At 54.2% G+C, this 25,171-nt stretch overlaps 1 protein-coding gene across 1 annotated transcript; it reads right to left on the reverse strand.

Annotated features, from left to right (window-relative positions):
• Window positions 1-752: 752 nt before the first annotated feature.
• On the reverse strand, window positions 753-25,171 carry IGFBP2 (insulin like growth factor binding protein 2). The gene is made up of 4 exons (XM_080799764.1): window positions 24,592-25,171; window positions 3,484-3,713; window positions 2,600-2,740; window positions 753-1,257 (listed from the first exon to the last, which is right to left on the reverse strand). The coding sequence occupies exons 1-4, from the start codon at window positions 25,037-25,039 to the stop codon at window positions 1,093-1,095; spliced, it is 984 nt and encodes a 327-aa protein (XP_080655890.1). The 5' UTR covers window positions 25,040-25,171; the 3' UTR covers window positions 753-1,092.

Consider the following 25,171-nt stretch of genomic DNA (forward strand, 5'->3'; position numbering starts at 1 on the left):
AGCACTTCTTTCCCTGTGGCCCCGTGCAAAGTCGGGGAGCTCCTTGCAATTTGCCAGAGGTTAGGTGCCCCCAGAACACAGGGGGTAGAGCACTCACATAGACTTTTGCTTCAGAAATAGGGTCTGCATCTGCAAGTGTGTAGTCTCTGCCTCTGTTAACATTGTTATTCTAGAAGCCAGTTACTTGGGCCCCTTGGAGAGCAGCACCTGAATTCTGAGGCAACACTTTCATGAACACGCTGGAGCACACCAACCCTGCTCCCTTTCCTTGAGGACCTCGGGACTGTCTCCCCCGACCCCACCCCGGCACAGAAGGGAGATCTCCTTATTTGAGGCGCCAGATGCCTGCCTCCACTGTCTCCCTGTTCTGTCTGCGAGATCCACCTGAACTTGGCAGAAAGAAAGACACTCGCTCCACCTCTCCTCCCTCATTGCCCACCCAGGGGCAGCCAGGGGGCCCAAGCTTCATTCAGCTGGGAGTTCAGGGGGAGAGAGCAGATTCCTGTGGTTTTACTAGAGGATTCCACCCGGGCTGGGGGCTTTAAGTTGGCCTAGGCCAAGGCCACGTGAGGGAGGCCATTCTCCTTCCTCCTGACCCATTCTTCTCATTCCCAACCCAACCAAAGCCATGCCTGTCCCCTTCCCAGGTGCTGTCCCCAGGAGTTGGGAAAGAGCTGGACAGATGAGAGACGGGCAGGCCCCGGCATCTCTTTCCCAGGGAAGCCCCAAAGACTCAGGCAAAAGACACACACTTTATTTTTCCTTCCTTTAATCTTAAGCAAAAGAAACACGGGGGTTCAAAAATAAAAATTTATTTCTACCCCCCCTCCCAGGCCTTTCCCCCAGCTTGGCCACTGCAATCACCCTTCCTCCCCAGCAGGGACAGGAGAAGGCGAGGGTGCAGACAGCTCCAGCTGGGGAGGGGGAAGGCGGGGGTGTGCCGAGCTCGGTGCTGGTCTCTTTCCAAATATAAATACACGTGTCAACACTCCTGGAAAACCCTCCCCACCTACCACGCAAGGCTCTCCTCTCTCCGGCAGTGTTTGGAGAGGGGGTGGGGGAGGGGAGTGCCCGGCACCGGCTGGCTGGGGGTTACTGCATCCGCTGGCTGTGTACCCCACGGGCCTCCTGCTGCTCATTGTAGAAGAGATGACACTCGGGGTCCCCCCGGATGGTAGGGGCTCCCTGGATCAGCTTCCCAGTGTTGGGGTTCACACACCAACACTCCCCACGCTGCCCGTTCAGAGACATCTTGCACTGGGGAGAGAGAAGAGAAGGATGTGGAGGACTGGCCCTGAAGCCCACAGCTCTCCTTCCCTTCACGCAGCCTGAGGTCTGCTGAGCAGCTCTGCAGGCTGGTGCTTCACAACCTTGACGTGCACCAGGGACCTCGCTAACATGCAGACTCACCTTCAGGAGGTCTGGAGCAGGGCTGAACTCCACTCCGTGCACAAGCTCCCACGTGACACCAGGACCCACCAACCACACTCCAGTTAGCAAGGTGCTGGGGGGTGCCCCAAGCTGAAAAGACTCAGTCCCCACCCGTAAGGAGGTCCTGTCCCATGGGGGCCCCAGCAGACCAGGGTTTAGTTACAGTGTGAAGTGAAAAACGCATGTAATGGTAGAACACGACACGAGCACAGGCCCTAGTGTGGGCCGTACACTGTGGGAGCCGTCTACACGCTGCTCATTCAGTTTCTAGTTGTTAAGTTTGTGTGTGTGTGTGTATGTCTGCATGTGAGTAAGCTCTATGCCCAACGTGGAGCTCGAACTCCTGACCCTGAGAGCAAGAGTCGCACGCCCATCCCACTGAGGCAGCCGGCGCCCCCTACCGTTGTTCTCTAGCATACACGTTCATTTAATCCGCAACCACCTTGTGACTCAGGGACCATTACTCTACCACCTCACAGATGACCAAAAGGAAGTACAGATAGATTAAGTAACTTGCCCAATGTCACACAGCTAGTAAGAGGCATAGCTGAGAAGCCATTCCTGTCCCAGGGTCCCTGCTCTTATCCATAAACTAATTAATTACCATGGAAAATACCTTTAGTTACCAGTAAGGGACAGGACACAGCCTGTTTTTCATTAGAAGAGATCACTATTTCTTTTGAGCTCCAAATGCAGTAACTGTCATACATTTAGAGGGCACGTGTACAAACAGCTTTGAACGCTAGACTGATATTTCTAGGGGCAAGATGCCTGCCTGGGCTGAGGGAGGTATGGACGTGAGCCCCACGCCCCGACCCCACTGCTGTGCAGGGGGAGGGTCAGTAGAGGCAATTAGTCAATGGTGTAAATCAGTGATTCAGGAAGTGAGGTCCACCGGTCATCAGCCATTCCTGGGAGTTTATTAGAAATGCAAACCCTTGGTTGCCACCCAGCCTTCTGGAAGGGTCAGGCCCAGGAATCACTGCCACGTGATTCTAAGGCTCAATAAAACGTTGAGAAGCATTAGTGGAACCCCACGTGGCTTCTCCCAGGCGCTCCACCCAACCTGGACACCAAGGGCTAATGGCAGGTAGCTGGGTCAGAAGAGGCAGCCTCTGGCAAGAGCAAGGCACACCTAGGGTCCAGGGCCAAGGACATCCCCTCTCACCTGTTTGAGGTTATACAGGCCGTGCTTGTCACAGTTGGGAATGTGTAAGGAGTAGAGGTGCTCCAGAGGGCCCCGCTCATCTGGAAGGTGCATGGTGGAGATCCGCTCCAGGACCTGGTCCAACTCCTGCTGGCAGGGGGTCTGTGGGCACAGACAGGCACAGATGGGAAAAGAGGATTCTCAGAGTGAAACCGAGCTCATGGAACCATGGCCTCAGAACCACCTCCTGCACAGGGAAGGGATGTTCCCACGGCCACAGAGCTGGTTGTTGGAACCAGCCAGGGACTTCTGACAGCGATCTCACTAATATGTCATGTGTCCCACGCCAGCCTCTAAGAAAGTCCCATGGATGGGTGTTTTCACCCGTCTTTCATTCTGGGTCAATGGCTTTCAGGGGCCAAAATGGGATCTCCTTGGAAAAGTGCATTCAAGTGACTCTCTCTAAAGGACCTCTACCCCGACCCCATGGGCCAACCTCCATCCCTTCCCATTAACCCAACCGGGACCAAGACCCAAGACAAGAGAGCTCAGCTGGAGAGAGGAATGGGGGCACAGCCGAGTGAAGGGAACACATCCCAGCAAGCTCAAGCAAGTTCAAGTCCATCTCCAGCATCCATTTCCTTGCCTATGCCCTGAAGCCACAAAGAAATGTGGAGGTTTCAGAAGGAGGGGACTTCAAGAAACCATATACCCAGTCTCTTTCACAGCCTACTACTGAGGTCCCCGAAAGAGACACTGATCGGCCAGAAGGTCCCTGAATATGCTGGTGGCAGAACCAGAAAGGAAAGTGCTTTGCCTACAGGCAAACGGGACACGGATGTTACTAGGTGCCCTCCTCCACTGCGAGACCTCCCACCCCTCCAAGAACACCCAGCCCCTCTGACCCTGGCAGGCGGCGGCCGCAGCTTCTTGGGCTCATCCAGACCAAGGTGATGCTTGCCCCCCTTGCCCATCTGCCGGTGCTGCTCGGTGACCTTCTCCCGGAACACAGCCAGCTCCTTCATGCCTGACTTGAGGGGCTTCCGACTAGCACTGCCTCCACCGCCCAACAGGTTCACGGTCCCGTCCACATGGTTCTCAACCAGACCTCCTTCAGAGTGCTCGTCACCGTTGTCTGCAGAGAGAGGAAGGGAAGAACTCTAGGTGCCGTTTTCAGAATGGCAGGGCCCCCAGCACCAGTCTGAACCCCTGAAGATGGAGATGACCGACAGCCACGCGATTGTGCTAAGCAATTTACACAGACTATCAATTTCAGTTTGCAGAAACTCTTAGGGGGGCGTTACCCCAACTTTGACAGAAGCGCAAGTCAAGGCACACAGAGACCGAGACTGAGACCGCGAATCTGGCACTGGAACACAGGCCCGCTGACTCCAGCAAAACGCCTGGGAGGCCTCATCGGTACTGCCTCCACCCGGAGCGGCATGGAGGAGCACGGAAGGAGGAACGTGTCTGCAAGTCTCTCACCACAGAATGGCCTGAAGCCATCACTCTCCCCTAGAAAGACCTCCCAGGCTCACCCACCAGAACCTCCAGGTTAAGGTTTTCATCATCTGTGGCCTAAAAGGGCACAAATTGGGCCCATTTTCAAAACGAATGCCTGAGATCCTGGGCCAGGCCACGTCCGGTGAGGGAGAGAGAAAGGGGACGAGCCACCACCAGAACCCACAGTCTGACACCCTGCTATCACTCACCTGCCCACCTGCCCCCTTCTCGTGTCCACTAGACTCAGGCCCACAGCCGCTCCAGCACTGCCCCCAGTGGCCCTGACTCATTCCCGTGTCTGTCCCGGCATGCCACCACCAGCCACATTCCAGAGAGCCGGGGGAACAGGAACCGGCCCGACTCTCCCCTTTCCGCTTACCGCGAAGCATGGAGCCTCACCCAGATGCTTGTCCAAAAGCACCTGTTAAGTCTCTTTCCACCTTCCTCAACCACCAGCCCCTCAACTACAGGGAGAGGCTCCTGCAGGGTGCACAGTTCAGCTGGAGGGGCCCTGAGAGCAGCCCCCAGCTACCACGGGCTCACGCTAGCTCGGTCGGTCCAGCCAGGGGAGGCCCAAGGAACGGAAGGGCGTGGAAGAGTGGTAACCAGGGAGATGACCCCTCGCGGGCTCTAGGAGGGCTGGGACTCAACAGCACCCTGTGGATACAGGAGAGCCAACCAGGCCTCAGACCCTGGGGCCTAGAGCCATCCACCAACAGGTGCCAACAAGACCTAGATGTGCGGAAGGAGTGTTTCTCAACAAATTTTGCACGTTTTCTCTTCCCTTTTTTGTGCTTTCAAAAACTTACAGCCCCGATAACATGACTGAATGGCTCTTAGAATTACACAAGGGTTTCAGGTGAGGCACTTAGGATCTGGTAGTCCCCTCCGAGTTCGGGCACAGGGTGGTGGGCTCAGATACCCACTGTCCTGAGCAGAGTTCCACGGGACAAAGAGCTGACCTGTAAAAGGGGGGCCATGATACCCACTCTGGGTTGTTGCAAGCTGTGGCGTTCACTCACTCTCTCGCCACCTAAGGGGTGGGGACAGTCTTGCGCTTCCTGGGGAACCAACACCTGCTTTCACAGAGCAAGCTCCAAGACTCTGGTGGAGTCTGGCCACCTGACCCCTGGGGCCCGTGCTCACCAGCTGCGGCGGCATTCCTTTAGAAAGCCAGCACGTGACCTCCAGACTATCGAGCCCCGGCTGATAGGGCATTCTGGAGTTAAATCCCAGCTCCCTGACTTCTTTTTTTTTTTTTAAGATTTTATTTATTTATTTAACAGAGAGAGAGTGAGATCACAAGTAGGCAGAGAGGCAGGCAGAAAGAGAGGGGGAAGCAGGCTCCCCGCAAAGCAGAGAGCCCAATGCAGGGCTCAATCCCAGGACCCTGAGATCATGACTTGAGCTGAAGGCAGAGGCTTAACCCACTGAGCCACCCAGGCGCCCCCAGCTCACCGAGTTTTTACGCCAGCTGTATTTGGCCTGCACATACACCCTCTCTATGCTTCCATCTTGTTACCTGAACTGTTAGATCATCACAGCTCCTACTTCACACGACTGCTGAGAGTATTTACAGGTAAAGCAGTTAAGATAAGGCCTGGAACACAGAAACTCTGTGTCTTGTTAGTGATAGTACTTTGATGATGAAGACAGCAACTGCCTCAGTTTTCCCTTATCTGCTTTCTCGATAATGTGGAACCCAAGAACCAGGCAGGAGAGGAAGAGAACCCCTTGAGCATCAAGAGAGCTGTCAGTACGTCGAAGCATTGGCAAGTTCAAGTGCTTTCCTCACAGGGCGCGGGGACACTCAGCACAGGAAACTGCTGGTTCGCAGGAGCATGGCTCCAGCGAGCCTGGTCTCTGGATGTCTGGTTTCTAAGGCCACCGCAGAATAAAATCAACAAAATTAAAAGGAAAGAGAAGGAAGGCATGTGGACAGTGGTGAGAAGTATCGAATGGCAGGAAGATAAGAGGAGACTGAAAAAAAAACAAACATAAGAACTCTGGGCATGTTTAGTGCATCGTAAACAGCTCCACACCCATGGATGACCCCTGAGGACTTCCATACTGTGGAGTCCAAAACAAGAGTTGTGTGGGTAATGACAAGGACCGTGGGACATTCAGAAAAGGGAGCGGGGGCGGTAACATGCCAAGCATTCAGCATTAAAAAAAGAAAAAAAAGATGTCTATCCAAAATTGTTAAACTTTAGAAAAATAAAAATTGAAACATTTATTTTTAATAAATTACTTTTTAAAAATATTTTATTTATTTATTTGACAGAGAGTTCACAAGTAGGCAGAGAGGCAGGCAGAGAGAGGGGGTGGGGAAGCAGGCTCCCTGCTGAGCAGGGAGCCTGATTCGGGCCGGATTCCAGGACCCTGAGATGATGACCTGAGCTGAAGGCAGAGGCTTAACCCACTGAGCCACCCAGGAGCCCCAAAATTGAAATATTTAAATGAGTAAGCCCTCTGAAAATTCTCTCTAGAATGGCTATTTCCCCAGGGGTTCTGGGTAGCCCGGGTTTTACCATAAATAAACCAACCACAGATTAAATCCTGTTCCAGAAGCCCAAGCACCACCTGCAGGGGATAGCCTATTTGAAGCATTTGCCACCAAGCTGGTTGGGAGTTCTGTCCCCTCTGTGTTCGATCAGACCCATCCACCAACCCCAAACTTTTGTCACACACCCTGTCTCCCGATCCCAGCACTGTGGACACTGGGACCAGAGGATTCTTCCCTGGCGAGCTGTCCTTTGCATTGCAGGATGTCAAGCAGAATCCTGGGCCTCTACCCACCAGAGGCCAGGAGCCGTCCTGAAGTTGTGACAACCAATACTAATGCCCCCCCCCCGCCCCCGAGGTGAAAGTGCCTCCAACTGAAAACCACCCTTCAGAAGTTAGGCTTTATCCAGAGGCCTGGAAGTTCCCCAGCCCCCCGCTGAAGACCTCAGACCCCGCCTAAGGCAGATCCAGACTCTGCTATCTTCACCTCCCTCGGCTAAGACCTTCCACAACGGTTCCTCCCCCAGCACACTGCTAGAGCCCAGGAGTCCACCTTCTGGTTCCAGAGGACTCACAGGCTCCTGTTCCCCCTTCTCTGAGCTCTCCTGGGACTCAGACCACTGACAGGAGCCAAAACAGCATCCCCTGGCGGAGTCCCAGAGGTCAGCCCACCTCTAGCGCTCAGAACAAGGCATCTGAAAACAGGTTAGACGAATGAGATGTGCACGGGTAAAGTGGCATCAGGCCAGCAGGCTCCGGACAGGGCTGGCTTGTCATTAGGCACAGCGGGCCCAGAGCCCAAGGGCCCAGGGAATGTGGGGATCTTTTTTAAAATCAAAAGGAAAGGGGCTCCTGGGTGGCTCAGTGGGTTAAAGCCTCTGCCTTCGGCTCGGGTCCTGCCTCTCTGCCTACTTGCGATCTCTGTCAAATAAATAATTAAAATCTTTTTAAAATAAGTAAATAAATAAATAAAATCAAAAGGGAAAATATGCCTTTAAGTCTTAATCTACGATACCAATACATGCACAGTTCTAAGATATAGTTACCAAATATGACTTAACGTCTTTTCACAGAGGAGGACCACAAATGCCCAGGCATCCGGCACCACAGTCCGAACGTAGCCCTGCACCAGGCCCCAGAAGGCGGGGGCCAACGGGGCCGTCCGCTCCCGGGAGGACAGAGTTGGCTTCCTATCCTGAGATGGTCCCGCCCTCTCTGAAGTAAAGGTCAGTTTGTCCGCCCTCACGCAGGCCACCTGGATTCCAGGCTAGGTTTTGTCCCATTCCATTATTGATCCCAACGCTGCCAACGCACATGCCATTAAGATGAAGAAATCCACGGGTCTGGTTTGCTGACGCACATTCTGACGCTCCACACCTTGAAGTCCAAGCCCGGGGAAGGGACTGAGGGCTGTCTGGGTGGAGACCAGACAAGCTTGCAGACCGAAGAAAGCTTTGGTTCCCTGACTGGTCTATTTCCAGCCGAGAGGCTCAAGAATTCAGGCTCCCAAGTCTCGTCACCCGACTGAATCCCAGGTTACCACTTAGCCGTGCAGCCCCAGACATGTCACTTAAGCTCTCTGTGTTTCCACGGCTCATCTATAAATCAAGACCAACAGCACCCACTTCCAGTGGGCAGTCAGATTGCCGGCAACACTGCCCGCAGACACAGTGCCAGGGAGCATGCAGAGCCAGCTCTCAACGGCTCCCCCCACACTCGGGCAAGTACCCACCCGGCACTCCCGGGCACAAGGGCCTTATCCCATCATTACCCAGTGCTTTCCATACATTCTCTTCCAGGGGACAGGAGCGGTCCGCAGGAAAACATTCCAAATGGAGAACTCCAATTAGAGATGGAATTTGCCCTCAGAACAAAAATACCAAGTTGCATTTTTTTCCCCTGCCCAAGAGTGAGGTTCAGAATACTATCTATTACACAACCACTTATGTATGCAGCTCCGTGGGCTGCAGTGCAAAGGTCAGTCTAAGAAATGGTTCTTAGCAGTCCAAATCCCACAACTGGAGAAGGCTTCGGGCTTAGGGATGACCCATAGGGGCCTCCGGGGTCCCCAGAGATCTTCCCCTAAGGATTAGCTGTTCTCTACTTCATAGCGTCCCAGGAAATGGTTCATCGCTGAAGCAGGGAGTTTGTCGACTATATATGGAAGGTAAAGTTTTTCCAAAGACAAGTGCGGGAGACCACAGAGGGCCTGGAGCGTGAGAACTCCCGTCCTGCATCCTGCCACGCCTCTCAACCTCATGCACCTGGAGGTGTGCTCAGCTGAGAAAAGCAAGAACAATCAGAGGCAAGCGACGAGTTGCTGCATTTTGCGGACAGCAGACCCGAGGCCCAGAAGGACTACTACCTGGTCTAGAGGAGCTACACACTACCGCGATGCCATCAACAGAGGGCCCGGGGTCCCCGACATTGTCCTCTGGCCCTGCCTTACTAGGTGACCCGGTCTCTCCCTCCAGGAGAAAGAGCTTTGCCCCTTCATTCTGCATTCCGGACTATGCATTAATACCCTGGTTTTAAACTTTAATTTTGGCATAGCCTTTTTTTCCCTGACGTGATCTTGTTGGATCGTAGCACTGACGACCTGACCCAATGCATGAAAACCCTTGTGTATGACGATTCCTACTCTCACGAAACCACATTTTCTCCTCGTGCTATGCTCTGACCTCCACACTCCAATCCCTGATCTACAGAAAACCTTAAAGCCCTCTTAGGAAAATAGGCCTCTGAAATCCAAAAGCAACCCCGTATTCCTTGCTTAGAGTGTGATTGAGGCTTTGTCCTTTACACAGGCCTGGCGAGAAAAAGGGAACTTCTCCCCAGAACGTGCCACATCTTCCAACAAATGACCATGCCTCCCTGCTTTCTTCTTGTCTTTATTCTTAAGAAAACCTACAGAGGCATTTCCCACCTTCGCCTTAGCCCACCTTCTCTCTGGAAATCTAAGAGCTGGGGGTCCCCCAGAGAAGATCAACTCTGACCCCAAATCTCTCCTTTCCTCCTGTGGATTCGCCTCCTTCCGCAGGTAACGGCATTCCAGGCCCTGCGAGAATGGATTCCGAGCAATGGGCCAAGGGAAGGCTGGCCGCTTTCCCGGTTCCACTCTCGATGGACACAGAACTCACGTGGCTTCTGCTTTGTTGGTTTCTCCCCAAATGCACTTAATCTTGACACATGTTGGGCAAAAGAATTAATACTAACTCCCATCTTCTCATTAACATCCATGGCAATGGACAATTCATTAACAAAGTCAAATGGGCAGAGAACTCCAGGAGTCAAGAGGCCTTCCTGCTTTGCCGCTTCTGTTTCACCCGTGACGTTGGCCAAACCCGCTAACCTTCCTGAGCTCCCTTCTCCAGCGTGAAAAACGTGTATAAGAATCCCACTCCAGTGAAGGTTGCGACTTATCATTACCATTTGCCCAGGGTGGGCAAAATCAAGTTCCAGAAGAAATGTGCAGACAGGTGATCTATTTCTTAAATGTTACGGTAAATGGAAGATTCACATACCAGGCAAGGGTGGAGAAGATCCGATCTGTCGGATGGCCATGCACACTGGGGAAAAACGAGTTACCAGAACGTTCTGCAATGCTATCTCTCTGCATATTCCTTCTAAAGCCTGATTTTGTTGATCGTATGAATTCTGTATGTCGCTCAACATCACAGTTCTCTGGCATCTGATGAAGTCCTCGGGCAAGCATGGATTTGCCTAAATTTCTTTACCTTTACAGAATTTATGGGAAGGAAGGAGGGAAAGAGGGAAGGAGAGAGAGAGGGGAGGAGGAGGGGCGGGAGGGGGACAGGAGGAAAGGAAAGGCGCTCATAACGACCACGCAGGCATAGGGGAGACAGGGCTCATCGGTAAAGTCACCAACATGCAGGGGAACCAGCTGTCTTGAAGAGAATGTAAAGCCAGTGCCTTCGGATGGCTGACTGTGGCCCCCATGTGCAGTAACACAGGCCCCCAAGGCTGGGGTGGAGAACGCAGTCCCCGCTGGGAGACAGGCAGAAGGTAACCATGGATGGGGAAGAGAGGGGAGCTTCTTTGGTATCTTTCAGCTGAGGTCCTTGGTCTCGCTGGGTAAGTGGCCTCATTTATGTGTCTCCCTCCCCCCTTTCTTCTAAAGGTCAGAGGCAGCCAGCCACACTGGTGCTCACAGGGGAATTCTGAAGAGAGTGTATATACATGGACATTCGTACATGGATGTCCGCTGCGGTGGAGGCCGGCGCCCGTGGCACATTCCAGCTTCAGGAACGACGCTCTCCCGGTCAGCCCATCTACCCCCTGCTGACACCCAGCTTCCTTCCAAACTCCCTTCCCATTCTCTCCCAGCCTTGGAAGCCCTGCTCCCTACACCCGGCACCCCTACATGGTGTCAGCAAAGCAACCCTGAAGTCTCCCAGATGCCACCACACTCGGCGAGAAACCCTCCGGGCGACAGACCAGGAGCTCCTAGGCACAGCTTTGGCACAAAAGGAATTCCCTTAGGGGAGGAAATAGCTGCAAGCAGCCTCTTCAGTCCTTCCTGATCCACCGTCATCCAGGTTGTATCCCACAGGGGCAGACACTGGTCACCCTCACCTGGGGATCATCATCCTACCCTCGGAACTACCACAGGCTACTGGAGATGATGCACGAAAGCTGGACATCGAGCCCACTGCCGGCCAAGTCACCCTAAACTCTTTCTGGATTCTCTTTGAACACCAGCTCTTGGGTTCAAAACTTTGGCTAACTAGCTCTAGCCAAGCAGGAAGAGAAGTGCTGGCCTAAAAGCCAGTGGGGGGGGGGGGGCGGAGGGGTGGCTGGGAGAGGTGGCAGGGAGGTGGCAGTGTTCAAGGTTCTGATCCCCATGCTAGCACCATGCCCCGGATTGTGAGTGATGCCCATCAGGGGTTTAAGATGTGTAGGCTTCAATATATGGGGGTGCCTGGCTGGGGCAGTTGGTAAAACACATGACTCTCGATCTCTGGGGCATGATTTGAGCCCCACGTTGGATGTAGAGATTACTTATTTAAAAAAAAAAAAAAAAAAGAGCTTACATGGTCAAGATGTGTGGGGTTCAACTTGCTCATCCATAAATTCTGTGAGTTTGATTAGAGGAACGGCGCCCTGTCTTGCCTGTTGATCAGAAATCATCCAAAGAGCTTGCTACGAGTGGTCCTGGACTCCAGCCCCCTGGGGTTCACAGCGAGCCTGAGCAAAGGTTAAGGGCTCTGTATTTTTAACAACTCCCTCCAAGCTCTGGCATTTCCAAGGCCCCATTCCTCTGCGTTTCTCGCTCTCCTGCCTCAGTTTGCTGAAGAACTTCTTGGTGATGGGAGAACAATGCCAGTTCTTTTCAAGAGACAGGACTTCATGGGAAGACAGTCTCATAAGCTCTTTCCATCCACAGGCCCGTAGGTTCATAAACAGGCGCGTATACATGCATGGATGCAACAGGGGCCCTTCTTGGCCAGGCATCATGGAGATTTCTAGAGCATGCCCTCACGGCGCCGTCTCCTCTCGGGCTCCCCCGAGTGAGCAGGAAGAGCACGGCCTCTACAGAGCCTCCCTGCCTGTGCGCTCTCTAAAGGGCTGCTTTATAAACACCAGGGTCATTCCTGGAATCACAAAGACCTGGGGAGGGTCAGCGCTGAGGCACACCGTTTGAGAAAACAAAAACAGGCTCAAATTCAGCCAAGGTCCCCTGGGACTCCGTAAGCCAGGCTGTCCTTGAAGAGCCAGAGAAATTGAAAGCAAGATGGCAAACAGCCCTATCAGCTTTCACCCTTTCCACGGGTCCCAAACATGTCTCCTCTGCCTCAACTAAAGCCATCCAAGAACCTGGCAAGGTGATCCCGCCGCGGAAAGCCCAAGAAGTAGAGAGTGTGCTCCGGTGCAAAGCTGGGATAGGGGATATGGGAACAGAAGAACATGCCTGACCCAGCAACTCTACATCTCCCCAACACGTACACAAGAACATGCACTGCAGCATTACCTATAGGGGCAAACCCAACCCAGCAGCCTTTCAGCAGGTGAACGGAGAAGGAAATTCAGTAGGGTAAATACAATGGAGTAATACACAGCAGTTGACAAGAATCACTTGGACTTGTGATCACTCCTGTGATCTATCCATCTAACAGACCTCTAAACCTAACACTGACAGAGAGAAAACGTTGCAGAACGAGTCTTTTTTGCACATGTAACTTATTTTCAGAGAACTCTAGATGTTGGCCATCTATTAGCAAATCTGTTTAGCCAAGGAACAGAAACAGGAAGGAATGCATGCTGGTGGCTGCCTCTAGGGACAAGGGACAGCAACAAGAGGCTGGTAGGGAAAGCCATCGGGAAATGCTTTTTTAAACAGACATGAAGCTGGGACGCCGAGGTGGCTCAGTCGGTTAAACAGACGTGAAGCCAACAGGACAAAATGTCCTCCACTCCCAGTTCTGGGTGGCACACTGGTGTTACTGCATGATTCCTATTACTTCTTCTCTGCATTTTTACCATTTTTTTAAAGATTCTATTTTTTTTCTAAGATTTTTTACTTATTTATTTGACAGACAGAGATCACAAGTAGGCAGAGAGGCAGGCAGAGAGAGAGGAGGAAGCAGGCTCCCTGCCGAGCAGAGAGCCCGATGCGGGGCTCGATCCCAGGACCCTGGGATCATGACCTGAGCCAAAGGCAGAGGCTTTAACCCACTGAGCCACCCAGGTGCCCCTTAAAGATTCTATTTTTAAACAATCCGTAATCTCTATAGCCAACGTGGGGCTCGAACCCACAACCCCGAGATCAAGAGCTACACACACCACTGTGCCAGCAGGCGCCCTGCAACCATTTTCTTTAACAAGTCATTTCCTTCATCACATTCACTCCTCCCTCTCCTTGCCAAGCAGGGTTTATCAGTAAACTTGGGGTGCCTCTGAAAGCCCACTGGGTGCAAGAGGGCCGAACATGAGTGACATGGCCAACTTCACTGACACTCGCAGGCCAGCAGTGTCACCAGGGTCACCTGCCTGCCAAAGACTGACCATGGGCTCCTGGCCAGATCTCTGTGGCATGAAGAATGGGGAAATGAGTCAGAGGAAAGACCCAAAGAGCATGAAGACAGTCACAGAGTCAAGGAGAGGAGAACAAAGGAATCAAGATAGTGCAGGCCCGAGAATGGAAAGCCAAGGGGACGAGCTCATCCCGGTGCAGCCTACAGGTGTGGCGTGGTGCAGGTGCCCACGGGCCAGTCATGCCCAGCGGAAGGGAGACGGCGGTTCCAGTTCCCTGAGGCCCAGAGAGTAAGAGCCTTAACTGAAACAGAACGATCCAGGGTAGAAGCCACTCAAGACTTCCACGGTAATTACTAAAACAGGAAGCACACACGGCAGATGGGAGAAAACTGCAGACTTGCTCTGGTAGGGTTTAGGAGGCACCTTTCAAGGAAGAAGCGCAGTATGGCTTCCAAGTGTCCAAAGGCCACTGGACTGAGACTATGGAGGGCCATCCCTGGGCAAAGCACTCTTTCATTGACTCAGCTTCTCTCACGGCTCCCTACCCAGAGCACACTGGCAAAAAGCCTGGGTCCCTGCTTTCCCTCCCTCCTCCAAAGCATGGAGCTTCTTGAAGACGCAAATGTGGACATCGCGCCCATAGCGCTTTAAAGAAAAGTATGAAAAAATGAAAGGAGGGCAGGAAGGACGTTTGGTGTGCTCGATTTACTTTTCTGGAAGAACAAGAGGGTGCCTTCCAAGTCGGGAGGAGAGACCCGTCAAACCCGATTCTCTTTCTTCCAAGACTCTACTCACCAGAAAGGGTTCTCATTATCTCACCTCGAGAACTTCCCAAAAGCCTTGGTCGAAAAGGCTAAAAGCTGCCCCTTCACTTGCATTCACTTTACATACATCTCTACTGACTTTTAGTTCCTTCACAGTTAATATTCAACTTTTTAAAATGCTTCTCTTGGGGCCTGCGGCTGGCTCGGTCAGTAAAACTACACGATTCTTTATCTTGGAGTCGTGAGTCTGAGCTCCACGTTGGGTCCGGAGATTACTTAAAAGAACACAATCAAATCTTAAAAGAAAAAAAAAAGGTTTCAAATAAAATGAAATGCTTCTCTAGTGTGACAAATGCATCTTTACATTCTTGCACGCGGCGCACGGCATGCACTCCCTCCATGGGTAACGCTCAGGATCAGGGCAGCTGGCTCCCCAAACACCATCCCACCATTCTCTGGCCTAGGGTACTGTGTTCTATTTAATTCTCACTTTTCCAGCCTCTCCCTCATCATCCAGGACTCACCGCAGCAAGACTGGTCAGTAGTTTTGAAAAGGAAAAAAAAAAGCCATCAGCAAGTGAAGTAAGGAGGTGAGAGAAAAGACGCTTCCCTCTCCCGGGACCCACATTCAAACAACTGTTCCCACACTGACCAGCTCCCGGTGATAAAGACTGGGTCCTACCCACCCGTCTCCTCCTACCCTCGCCTTCCGCCTGCCTCTTCTCCAGCCCTGTGAAGGCTGTTCCCAGGGACTGCGGGCCTGACAAACTGAACCCGGGGGGCGCAAACAGAAAGTAAAAACCTGTAAAGATGTCCAGGATTGCCTGCCCACACTCTCAAAACCAGCACAAGAAGTGTCCTGAATATAAATAAGTGTCTTTAAATAGGTCACCATGCTTTTCTTTTTCCTCAACTAAAAGTTCACTAATTGTGTCTGATAAAATAGGGCGTCACATCTGGGGTCCTCCCTGGTTGTGCTCTCTGGGCATAGAGGCAGCAAAGGAAACCAGGGACAACCCGCAGAGCTTGGAGGGAGCCTCCCTGACTCTGGGGTGTAAACGGGCCACACTCTCAACCACTGGCAGAACCGTAATGAGTGGCCGTGGCACCGAAGGCCATGACCACCCACTGGAAAACCCTCCACCACTAACCCCATTCTGGACCTTCCAAAGCCAAGGGCAGCCATCCAGGGAAGCCACACCCCACGGAAGAAGCCATTCCTCTGAACCGGATCCCTCAGTCCCTGTTCTTAATACACTTGGCAAATCAGAAAATACAGAAAAACAGTCCTTCTCCTCCTGTTCTGTGTGCTGCAATTAGGCGAAGAAGGAAGGAGAACCTGTAGGAAATCGATTATCGCAGTTTCTGGGCTAAGTGCTTTGTGGACAGAACTGCATTTTATCATCTGGCAATCACATGAGGTTGATAGTTTCTTATCCCCTCTCACCTTGACCAAAAAAAAAAAACAAAGCCAGAGTGTTTGAGGCCAGCTGCCCAAAGTCACGTCGTCAACGGCAAAGCCAACACCAAATCCAGGTTGCTTGGCTCCGGGGCTCTTCCGGAACCAGGCTGGCTTCTGGTCATTGGCGTCACTGGCAGCTTTTAACACCAGGGCTTTATTCCTTCTGTTCCTATCACCTTCATCCCCTCCTCATCTCGGGACCTTGTCTTGCCTGTCCCTGGAAAGCCCTTCTGATCTCCCACACCCATCCTAGCTGGGCTCCCCTTCCTCCCGCCAGCCACACCTCCTGCCGCTGTTGCTATGGAAACGACCCAGGCTTATCAGGCATTTGCAGAGACAAGGGCCCCCAGGGGACTGCCATTTTCATTTTATCTTGGCCTCAGGCACTTTCTCGAAAAGCAACTGCACCATCGATGAGGCAACTTGGCACCTCCATCCAGAAAGAAACTTCCTGGGGAGCTGCACAAAGGAACATTTTTGAGAAGTTATCCCTTAAGGACCACCTCCCAGGGAAAAGGAGCTCCCTCCCCCCCCCCCCCCAGCAGGAGCAATGAGCAGCAATATGTATGATTCGCTGCTGCTTTGCAGGCGTTGAGTCTGAGGGAATGAGGCCCTGGGAGGAGCATCTGGAGACCGAGACTCCACTCCAGGACTGCGCCTGCACCGGAACCGGAATGCAGCCTTGATTTCTTCATCTGTCAAGTGGGGAGAATCCTGAGGCTAAAACAGAGCTGGAAAAAAAAAAACAAAATCAAACCAAAAAAAACCCTACGGACACTTTGGTCAAAGTGGACGATGTCTGGAAGAAAGCGATTTTAATTACCATTATTTTGTCCATTACCCTTTGGGGCAGACCCTTGGCTCCTTGCACCCCACAATCCAGACCAGACCCCTCCTGCTAGAAGGCCCCACCTCCTTGAATCCTTTCAGGGTTCAACATGCTAAGCCTCCCCAAGTCCCACCTCCCCAACTTGCTGAGGCCTTCCTGGGTTCTGAGGCCCTCCCTCCCTGGCTTCCTGCCTCCCAGCACTCAGCTCCTTGAAGGAAACACAGGCTGACACACCTATACCCATTCACTAATTAGGAACCCCAGGCTCTCCTCTGCTCAGGCCAACTGAAGGGGGGGGGGCTGGGCCAATTCTCCGGCCCCACAGCTGGAGGCCGGCCAGCCCCTGCCCCTTCTCCCCATCTCCACTCCTGCCCTGCCTCCCAACAGCCAGGAAGAGATGTGGGGCTGGCAGCCAGAAGGGGCCCCACAGGCTGCCAAGTGCCCCCTCCCCCCACTAAAAAAAAGGTTGTGGGGGGAAACAATTCCTGACTACAGTCCACTCTGTATTTCTTTCCGGAGAAGCCGGCTTTCTGAGCAAGGTCTCCCTCTGCGCCCTGACTGACACCCAGGAGCTGAGCCAGAGCACATCTTCGCTGGCTATGTTAAAGGACAGGAGTGGCCCAGGAGGAAGGGCATAGGGGGATGGTCCATTTTCCAGGAAGGGAAAAAAAAATCCATAGCCAGTACACTCTACTCATTGTGGAGGTGGGGTGGGGGGCAGTTACCCTGGAACCTGAAAGCCAGCAAGTTTCTCTGAACTGACTACCCCATCTGTAAAGTGGGCTTCTCTCGGCACCTCCCTCCTCACAGTCATGAAGGCCCTCCGAGTCGAAGGAACTGGCCACCTCAGATTCCCAGCGGCAAGGGCTGTGTTTTGTCCCAACTGTGCTGGGTTTCACTACAAGCCTCTGCTGACCCCTGAAGATTCAAGCAGCCCCCACCTTTGCTTCCTGGGGCCTCCCTCCCACCAGAGGCTCCAGAGCACAGCCGCCACTATCATTATGCCCAGAAAGGCGGTCACTCAGAGGGCTTTCTGGGACCACAAATGGAATCAGACACTGGGAAGAATCTCAGAGCCCAGAAAACACTCTCCCCAACAGCCCCCCCACCCCACACTCCTGTGGAGAGCCCATCAAACCCCTTCGAAATGAGAGGCTGCTCCCCAACTCGGAGCGAGGTCCACTCTGCAGACGGCGTAGTAAGGACACGTCACTTTTTGGATAGAATGCCCAATGTCTTTGCCAGGATCACGTTCAACTTTTTGGCACCCAAGGCTCAGGCAGGATAGACGTGAGAGCCCATTTTCCTGGAGCAGGAACCAGGCACCCCAGGGCCTTCACTGACTTGGACAACTCCCCCACCGTGCAGCCTGGCCCATGCTCTAGGTACTCGGTGTGCTAAGACCAGCTGGCTCCCACCTGACCCTATTGTTCTGAAGCTGGGTCCCAGCAGGGCGCCTGTAAGGGGCTGTCCCTGGAGGAAGGAGCTTCCCAACGCTGAACGGTGGCCTCAGGGATCCTCTGGTCCTCCAAATACCTTGGACAGCTAGGTCCTCACAGTCGGCTAGCCAGGTGAAGGCAGAACCCAGCCCTGTCACCAGCTTACAGCAGCAAGCCCGCACAAGTACCCAGGGTCTCAACCCTGGGGCCACTTCTGTCCCTGCAGTCCCTCCACTCCCAACTGAGGGGTTAAAGGGTGAAGCTCCCAGATCAAGAACAGTCAGCCTCAGACATCGGGGTACGGGCCCTGAGCACTGCCTAACTCATCCCCAAAAAATGGAAGCCTGCCTACCTCAAACCACTTGTTTGACGTCAAATCCATTTATACTGTATTTAAAGTACAGTTTCCTTACCCTTTCTACGAACAGCTCAACTACAGTCTGTGAAAGTAGGCCAGGGGGATGGATATTTCCATTTTATACGTAAAGAGATGAAAAGCATGTGATTTATTACAAAAAAAAAATGAAGTGCTTAGTTTTGTCTGTATTATCTAGCTTTCCACACACACACACCCACACGCAAACACACACGCGTGCAGGCGTCCCCCTACGGAGTTGCTGCTATCAATATTTGATTTACAGACAGGGAAGACGGAGGCTGGGGGAGAACTTGCCTTGGCTAGCATGTGGCTGGAAACTGGCTTTGAGCTGAAGCAACTTCATACCACCATGAGGCCACGAAGCACGACCCTAAAACATCCGGAGAGAGCGTGGCCGGCCCGACACAGCCCATGTGGCCTTCGTTTCAAAGGCCAGCTCGCTGGGCGTCAGAGAGGAGACACGGTCGGCTGCCATCAAGGCAGCCAGCATGTGTGAGCACCTGCTCCATGCCGGACGCCCGCCGGCACCACAGCTGTCCTCACTCGCACCCCGCTGAAGAGATGCAATCATCCCCATTCCACCAACAGGTAAACTGGTATTCGAGGGAGGCCCACACGCGTCAGCACTCGGGTTCTTGAACTCAGGTCTGCAATGGAACCCGGTTCCCATGATGGCACAAGCCGGGCAGCCGCCCCCCACATCTCTGCTCACCCCACCCTGGGACCCTTTTGTCTCTCCCGACTGCCGCACACTGGTCACCTCACCCTGGAACCCTTTTGTCTCTCCCGACTGCCGCACACTGGTCACCTCCCTCTCTGAAGTCCCCAGGCCTTGGGCCTCCCAGTGGAGTTGAGGGAATGCAAACAGCCAGACCTGGCCCGTACGTGGCAGGTGTCCAGGAACGAACTTTCGGGCTGACAGGGTCAAAGACTTTTGCTGCCTACAGCCCCTCCTTCCCTTGCTTGACCACGGGGGCGGACGGGAACAGAAGGAAGGTCAGCAGCCTCTCAGCTCGTGACTCACCTGCCCAGGCATCCCCTAACTGAGCTTCAGAGTCCAAAGCTGCAACATGGAGGTAAAAAGCCTCCCTCCCTCCCTCACAGGGATCTTGGAAGACAGGAGACAAAGCAGGCTAGGAAGCCAGTTCATGATAGGAGGAGGACAGATGGGAAGGCGACCGAACCCCTGGCAGCTGCCTGCCAATCTCAGCAAAAAGCTGGCCAGAGACAGCAAGGAGTAGAGAGGCCTAGAACGTCTGCCAAGCAGAACACCAGCTCCCCTGGTGACTTAAAAGCTTAACCTTGCTCCTCTCTGCCTCGGTTGCAGGGAGAGCAACCCTAGCACAAACCCCCTTGGGGATGTGGCCCCTGCCCCCCCCATCCCACAAAGCCCAGCCCCACGTTCCTCTACCAACCACCCTCCTCATCCCAGAATTAGATTTGTTTCCAGCATTCCAATCCCGATCACCTACGTGGTCTCCACCTACCCGGAGTCCTGTGGAAGGCTGGGGTACATCTATCTTCCGTGCCATTTCTCAAGCCTTACCCACCTCCTTAGCATCCAGCCAGGTGTTCAAGACCCAGCCATAGTGGGAGAGGCCGCGGGTGCCAGGGGAGAGGGGGTTAAGAAAGCAGCATGGATTAAGCAGGGAAGAAAAGGGGGGACTGGGAACACTAAGAAGGGACAGACTGAAATGAAATGCGGTCCCTGGTGACGAGGCTCTTCAAAAATAGTAATAACCAAGCCCTCTGTCGTCGTTGTTGTTGCTGGTACCGTGCTGTGGCATGTGAGCAGAGTCAACAACAAAACCAAATGTGGGCAGAGCCTACATATTTTCTGCTCCTCCTTCATTCCCTTCAGCAGCCCCTGCTGTGCCCCCAGCCCCCCACCAGGAACTGTCGTCCTATTTTGCATTTCACTGAAACCAAGAATTTTTGGAACTTCCTTATATCATAATTTAGCAACTGTGCATCCAGTTTTCTACAGCAGAGAACAGCTAATGTGAGACCCGACTAGAAGCTAACCTGATTAATGGGCTCCAGTACAGGGATTCTCTCCAAGGAGGCCCTCGATGCAGGACAAAGGGAACCAAATAGGCTCCTGCTCCCAAGGCCCGCAGGCGTCTTTCTAAGACTAACTTCCACGTAGTCCCCTAACCCAAAGGAATGATTTGCCCGAAAATTTCAGTTTAAAGCTCCATGCTAAGGTAAGCAAAATCTTAGAACTGTCTAAGCTTCCCTCTTCCCTCTGCCTGCCAGGAAACTCAATAGTTCAACTTGGCCAAGAACCACTGCAAAGACAGACCTTTGCGGTGGTCGTGAACACACAGATTCCTCTTTTCCCTGGACACCACTACCTACGCTAATTCAGAGATTCCTCAGCCCTATTTTTACAAGATCCTATGACCTGGTTACAGAGGATTTGGTTTCCTCAAAGCTTCTTCAAATACCTTGTCAGAGGAATGGATGGGATAGTTATTACCACACAAAGGGAACCATCACGGTGAACAATGCGAACACAGTGGAAGGTGCGTAAGGTGATTGCAGGCAAAAAACCCTGGATTCCATGACTTCGTCAGATTCCAGCCCTCAGAGGAGCACAAGGGACGGAGGAAGCAGCCAGCCCACCACTGCTTGCCTTGTGGCCCGTTGGGACTTGGGGAGCCACACCCTCCAGACCAGACCTCCCTCCGAGGCCAGAGCGCACACAGCCACACCCTGCTAGGTCAGGTGGCCCAGGAACCACCGGTCTCTGTCCCCCTCCCACCACCTCAGCTCCCCCACCTCCTCCTCCCAATGCGCCCTGGCGACTCAGGCAGAGCAGCTTAGCGGGGCAAGTGCTGGGTGTTCTGTCCAGAAGGGGGGAGGGTGGCGGAAGGTAGTGGTGTTAGCAATCAGTGACAGTGGGTCCCACTCATTCCCCAAGTCTATTTTACGACTTTGAACTCAGTATGCAAATTTATGCAAGACAAGATGCAAAGCAGCGCTTGGAGCCAGAAGTCCCATTGCTTTTCTCCCCTTTCTTGAAGCTGCACTGAACCACTGTAAATCAGCGCTAGCCTCTGCCCCCCTTTCTGGTCCCCCAGCAACTGCAGATGCAAAGGCTCCTCAGACCCGCCCGCCCGCCCGCCTGCCCTGGGACTTTGAATGACTGCACATTTCTATAGCACGTTTATATGTGCAGACGGCCAGACGGCCACTGGGGCGGCTCCGCCCCTCGGCATAATCCCAGGCATTGTACACGGCAGGGAAGGAGGCAGGGAGATGCGGAGGGAGCCAGTCCACCCTGCCGGCCCTGAATTCTGAAAGGATGCCCACTTCCTCCTCTTACCCCGACATTTCTAGGCACTCCTGCCCACTCCATCAGCAAACACACCCACACACTGTTAAGATCCAGACCGCAACAGATCTCAGGGGCCCCCCCCTCCCATTTTTCTTCCAGGTTCACTCACCTATTCCAAACCCTACTCTGACATCCTGAGTTTCTCTGAACCAACCAGTCCCGACCCATCACCCCCAAGGGATGGAGGCTCAGCACCCGCAGACGTGCCCCACCCCCACCCACTGCATCCCAGCCATCCCCAGGAAGTCAGAGACACAGCCCCTGAGTCCTGGGAACAAAGACAAAAGAGCTAACAGCAAAGCCGGAACTGCTGGGGTTTGCTGCCTCAAAATAAGAGGGTATGTTTAAAATTCTCAAAAGCAACCTGCTCAAAGAGGAATGCAGTCTGGGATGGGAGAGAGCTCGTTCTTCAGAGAGGGGAGAAAAGGGGATGGGAGATGGAGGGGGGAGGAGGCAGCTTTCAGGGCTCCGGTCTCTTCTGGGCCACACTCTGTGCACCCCCGACATCCAACCTGGACCCCAGGGCTCTATGGGCAGTGCCACGCCCCTGCCTCAGCCCAAGCCCCTCTCCGGCACAGAAGCCTCAAAACTTGCTCCTCTCTTCCCTGCACCCCTGCCAGCCCAGGCTTCACCCTGCAGTGCCCCCTCTTGCCCAGTCCTCACCCCTCAGCACTCTGCTCTGGGACACTTCTTTCCAGGGTGCCCACCCAGCTTCCACATCTAGCTCCCTCCTCCCACCCCCAGTGTCCCCTCTTCCCAGTCTGGAGCACAAGAGAAAAATGCGGAAGGCGTCTGTCTGGGCACTGGGAGGAGAGGGCTGAGGAGGCAGCTGGGGCTAGCTGGCGGAAAGGAGTCCCATAACCAGGCAGAAAATCCAGAGTGACATTCTTCCCATGAACTCACCCCATTGTCCCTGGGCTCCCCTGACAACTCCCCCCTTCGGGCTCTAGGGAGGAGTGAATAGGGAGAGTCTCCCGCATCTGTTCTGGGGCTTGGAAGCAGGAGAGCTGCCGGTGAAAGGGGGAAGGGTGAAAAAAGTACAACGTTTAGGGAGGACCTGTACCACGCACTTAATTATTAAGACGATCAAAATCCAAAGGAGTCTGTGAACTTGGAGGCCTTTGAAAAGTTCACCCTGCTGAGGAAGATGTTTAGTTTGTCAGTTCAGCTCAAAAAACACAGTACCTCCCTGGTGGGGAGCTGGGGGGGGGCAGGCAGGAGCGAGGGGGCCACGGAGGAGGAACACAGGGCCAAGTCTTTTCCTTTTATTATTACTTTCTAAGAGAAGCAAGAGGGAAGGGTTAACTTGGAGGCCCGGCGGGGAGGGAAGCAAGCGGAGGGAGAAGAAAGGGACTCGGGGTTTCTGCTAGCTCCTCTGAGGAAACCCTAACTTGCTCTGCACTCAAGGTCAAAATGTGCCAGAGAAACAGAAGAAAGATTTCAACTCTTACCCCCAATTCCATTCCCAAGGAGAACAGGGAAAAAAACAATAGCTGCGTAGAGGAAAGGTGGGGAGGCCGGAGGGTCTTGGGGGGCGGGAAGGGGGTACATGACTATGACCACATAAGCTTACAAGCAAGCAAAAATGTTTTCACTTATCCCTTTTCTTCCTTTCTTTCTTTTTTTTTTTTTTTAAAGCTTGAGGAACTTGGTCAGACTTGCTTGCATTTTAAAACAACAGCAGCAGGCAGTGGACACATTTCCCAACTGTCTCCAAGAAGAAAGAAAATAATTACAGTCTCCTCCAGACCACTGGGGCAGGAGGCTTTTGTAATTTTTAAAAACAAAAACCAAGACAAAAGTGAGATTCTGACTGCCTGGTCGTGTCCCTCAAAAATGTTTTGGGGGGAATGAGGATCCCTTACAAAGACTCCCAGGGTCCCCATTCCACCGGACAGGGAGGATCTCCCCGGATTACGACGGGGGTAACACCTCCCCGCGGTCAGAGCAGCCGGGTCCAGCGCCCGGGCATCGTCCTGCCTTCCGCCCTGGGGCCCAGATGCTCTAGTGAGTAGCACTGCTGCCCCCGCCCCGGGACTGCAGCCGGCAACCCGGCTTAAGTTACACTGACTCAACTGCTGGGCAGAGTCTCCCAAATGCCCCTCTCTTATTGTTCCACCCAACAGAGAAGCACGAGCCTTCTTCGTTCTCCCCGGAACAAGAGCAGCGCTCGTCTGCGTTTCTCTCCTAAGCAACCCACCCTACGGAGTACCAAGTCCTTTCTTTCCACCTCACCATCCCAGACGGAAGGGTCCCTCGACGAGCTGCCGCCCTTCTCCTAGCGCCCCGCTCTCACCAGACGTCCCCTAAGTCACCGGCACCCGCCAGCCTCCGCCCCCCAGCAGTGTCCTCCACCCGGACCTTTCCAGGAAACCTTCGGTGGGCGGCCACCGACTCAAACTGTGCCCCAGCTAAGCCTCAAGTTCGTACTCCCCCAGGTCTGGCCAACACCCTCCTCCCCAGTATATCCCCCCTTCCAAAATGTAAGTCGAGGTACGTCCACCCGGGGAAGACCACGGTAACAGGGTTGCCTCTCCTCTGCCCATTTATCCCGACCAAACCGGTGAGAAGCCAGGGCTCTCCCGCACGCTGTAACTCCAGCTCCCCTCCCCGGGCCTGACTTTCGGGTCCCCCTCCCAAGCAGTCGCCCACAACCGGTCGAGGACTCCGCTGTTCCTCCACTACAGCGGTCGCGGAGCTCCCGTCGCACTCCGCTCCCGCACGGAACGGCCCCCGGCCCGCGCTCCGCTGCCCTCCAAGTTTCTCCGAACTAGTTGTCCCAGTGCGCATTACCTGCAACCTGCTCGGGGCTGGCGCCGTATTCGGCGTCGCGGCGCTTTTCACAAGTGCCCTCGCCCAGGACCAGCGCCTGCAGGGGCAGCTCGGAGCCCGGGTGGGGATAGCAGCGCAGCCCCTGGGCGCAGCGCGGGGTGTAGACGCCGCACGCCTCGCCCTCCAGCCGCGCGCACACGGAGCAGCAGCCGCAGCCGGGTTCGCGGACCAGCTCCGCGCAGGGCGCGCGGGCGTCGCCGGCCACCCCGGACGCGGCGGCAGCGGCGGCGGGCGGCGCGGCCGGAGGGGGCCCGCAGGCGGCCAGGCGCTCGGGCGTGCATGGCGGGCAGCGGAACAGCACCTCGCCGCGCACCCCGCTGCCGCCGCCGGCGCCAAGGAGCAGCGGCAGCAGCAGCAGCGAGGGCGCCAGGAGCGGCGGCAGCGCGGGGCCGCCCAGTCTCGGCAGCATGTTGGCGGTGGTGAGCGCGACGGCGGAGAGCGAGCGGGCAGGTGGCACGGCCCTGCGAGCGCGGGAGCCGCCTCCTCCACTTCTTCCTCCTCCCCGGCAGCCGCAGCCGGGTCCTAAAGGGCCCTGCTTCTC

This window comes from Martes martes (genome assembly GCF_963455335.1).
Source record: "Martes martes genome assembly, chromosome: 3".
In the NCBI taxonomy this organism is placed as follows: domain Eukaryota; kingdom Metazoa; phylum Chordata; class Mammalia; order Carnivora; family Mustelidae; genus Martes; species Martes martes.

Coding starts and splice junctions, on each gene's coding strand:
- IGFBP2 (XM_080799764.1), bottom strand. CDS start 25,039: ATGCTGCCGAGACTGGGCGGCCCCGCGCTGCCGCCGCTCCTGGCGCCC. Junction 2,741..3,483: donor TGCGGCCGCCGCCTGCCAGG/GTCAGAGGGGCT, acceptor CTGTGCCCACAG/ACCCCCTGCCAGCAGGAGTT. Junction 1,258..2,599: donor GCCTGTATAACCTCAAACAG/GTGAGAGGGGAT, acceptor CTCTCTCCCCAG/TGCAAGATGTCTCTGAACGG.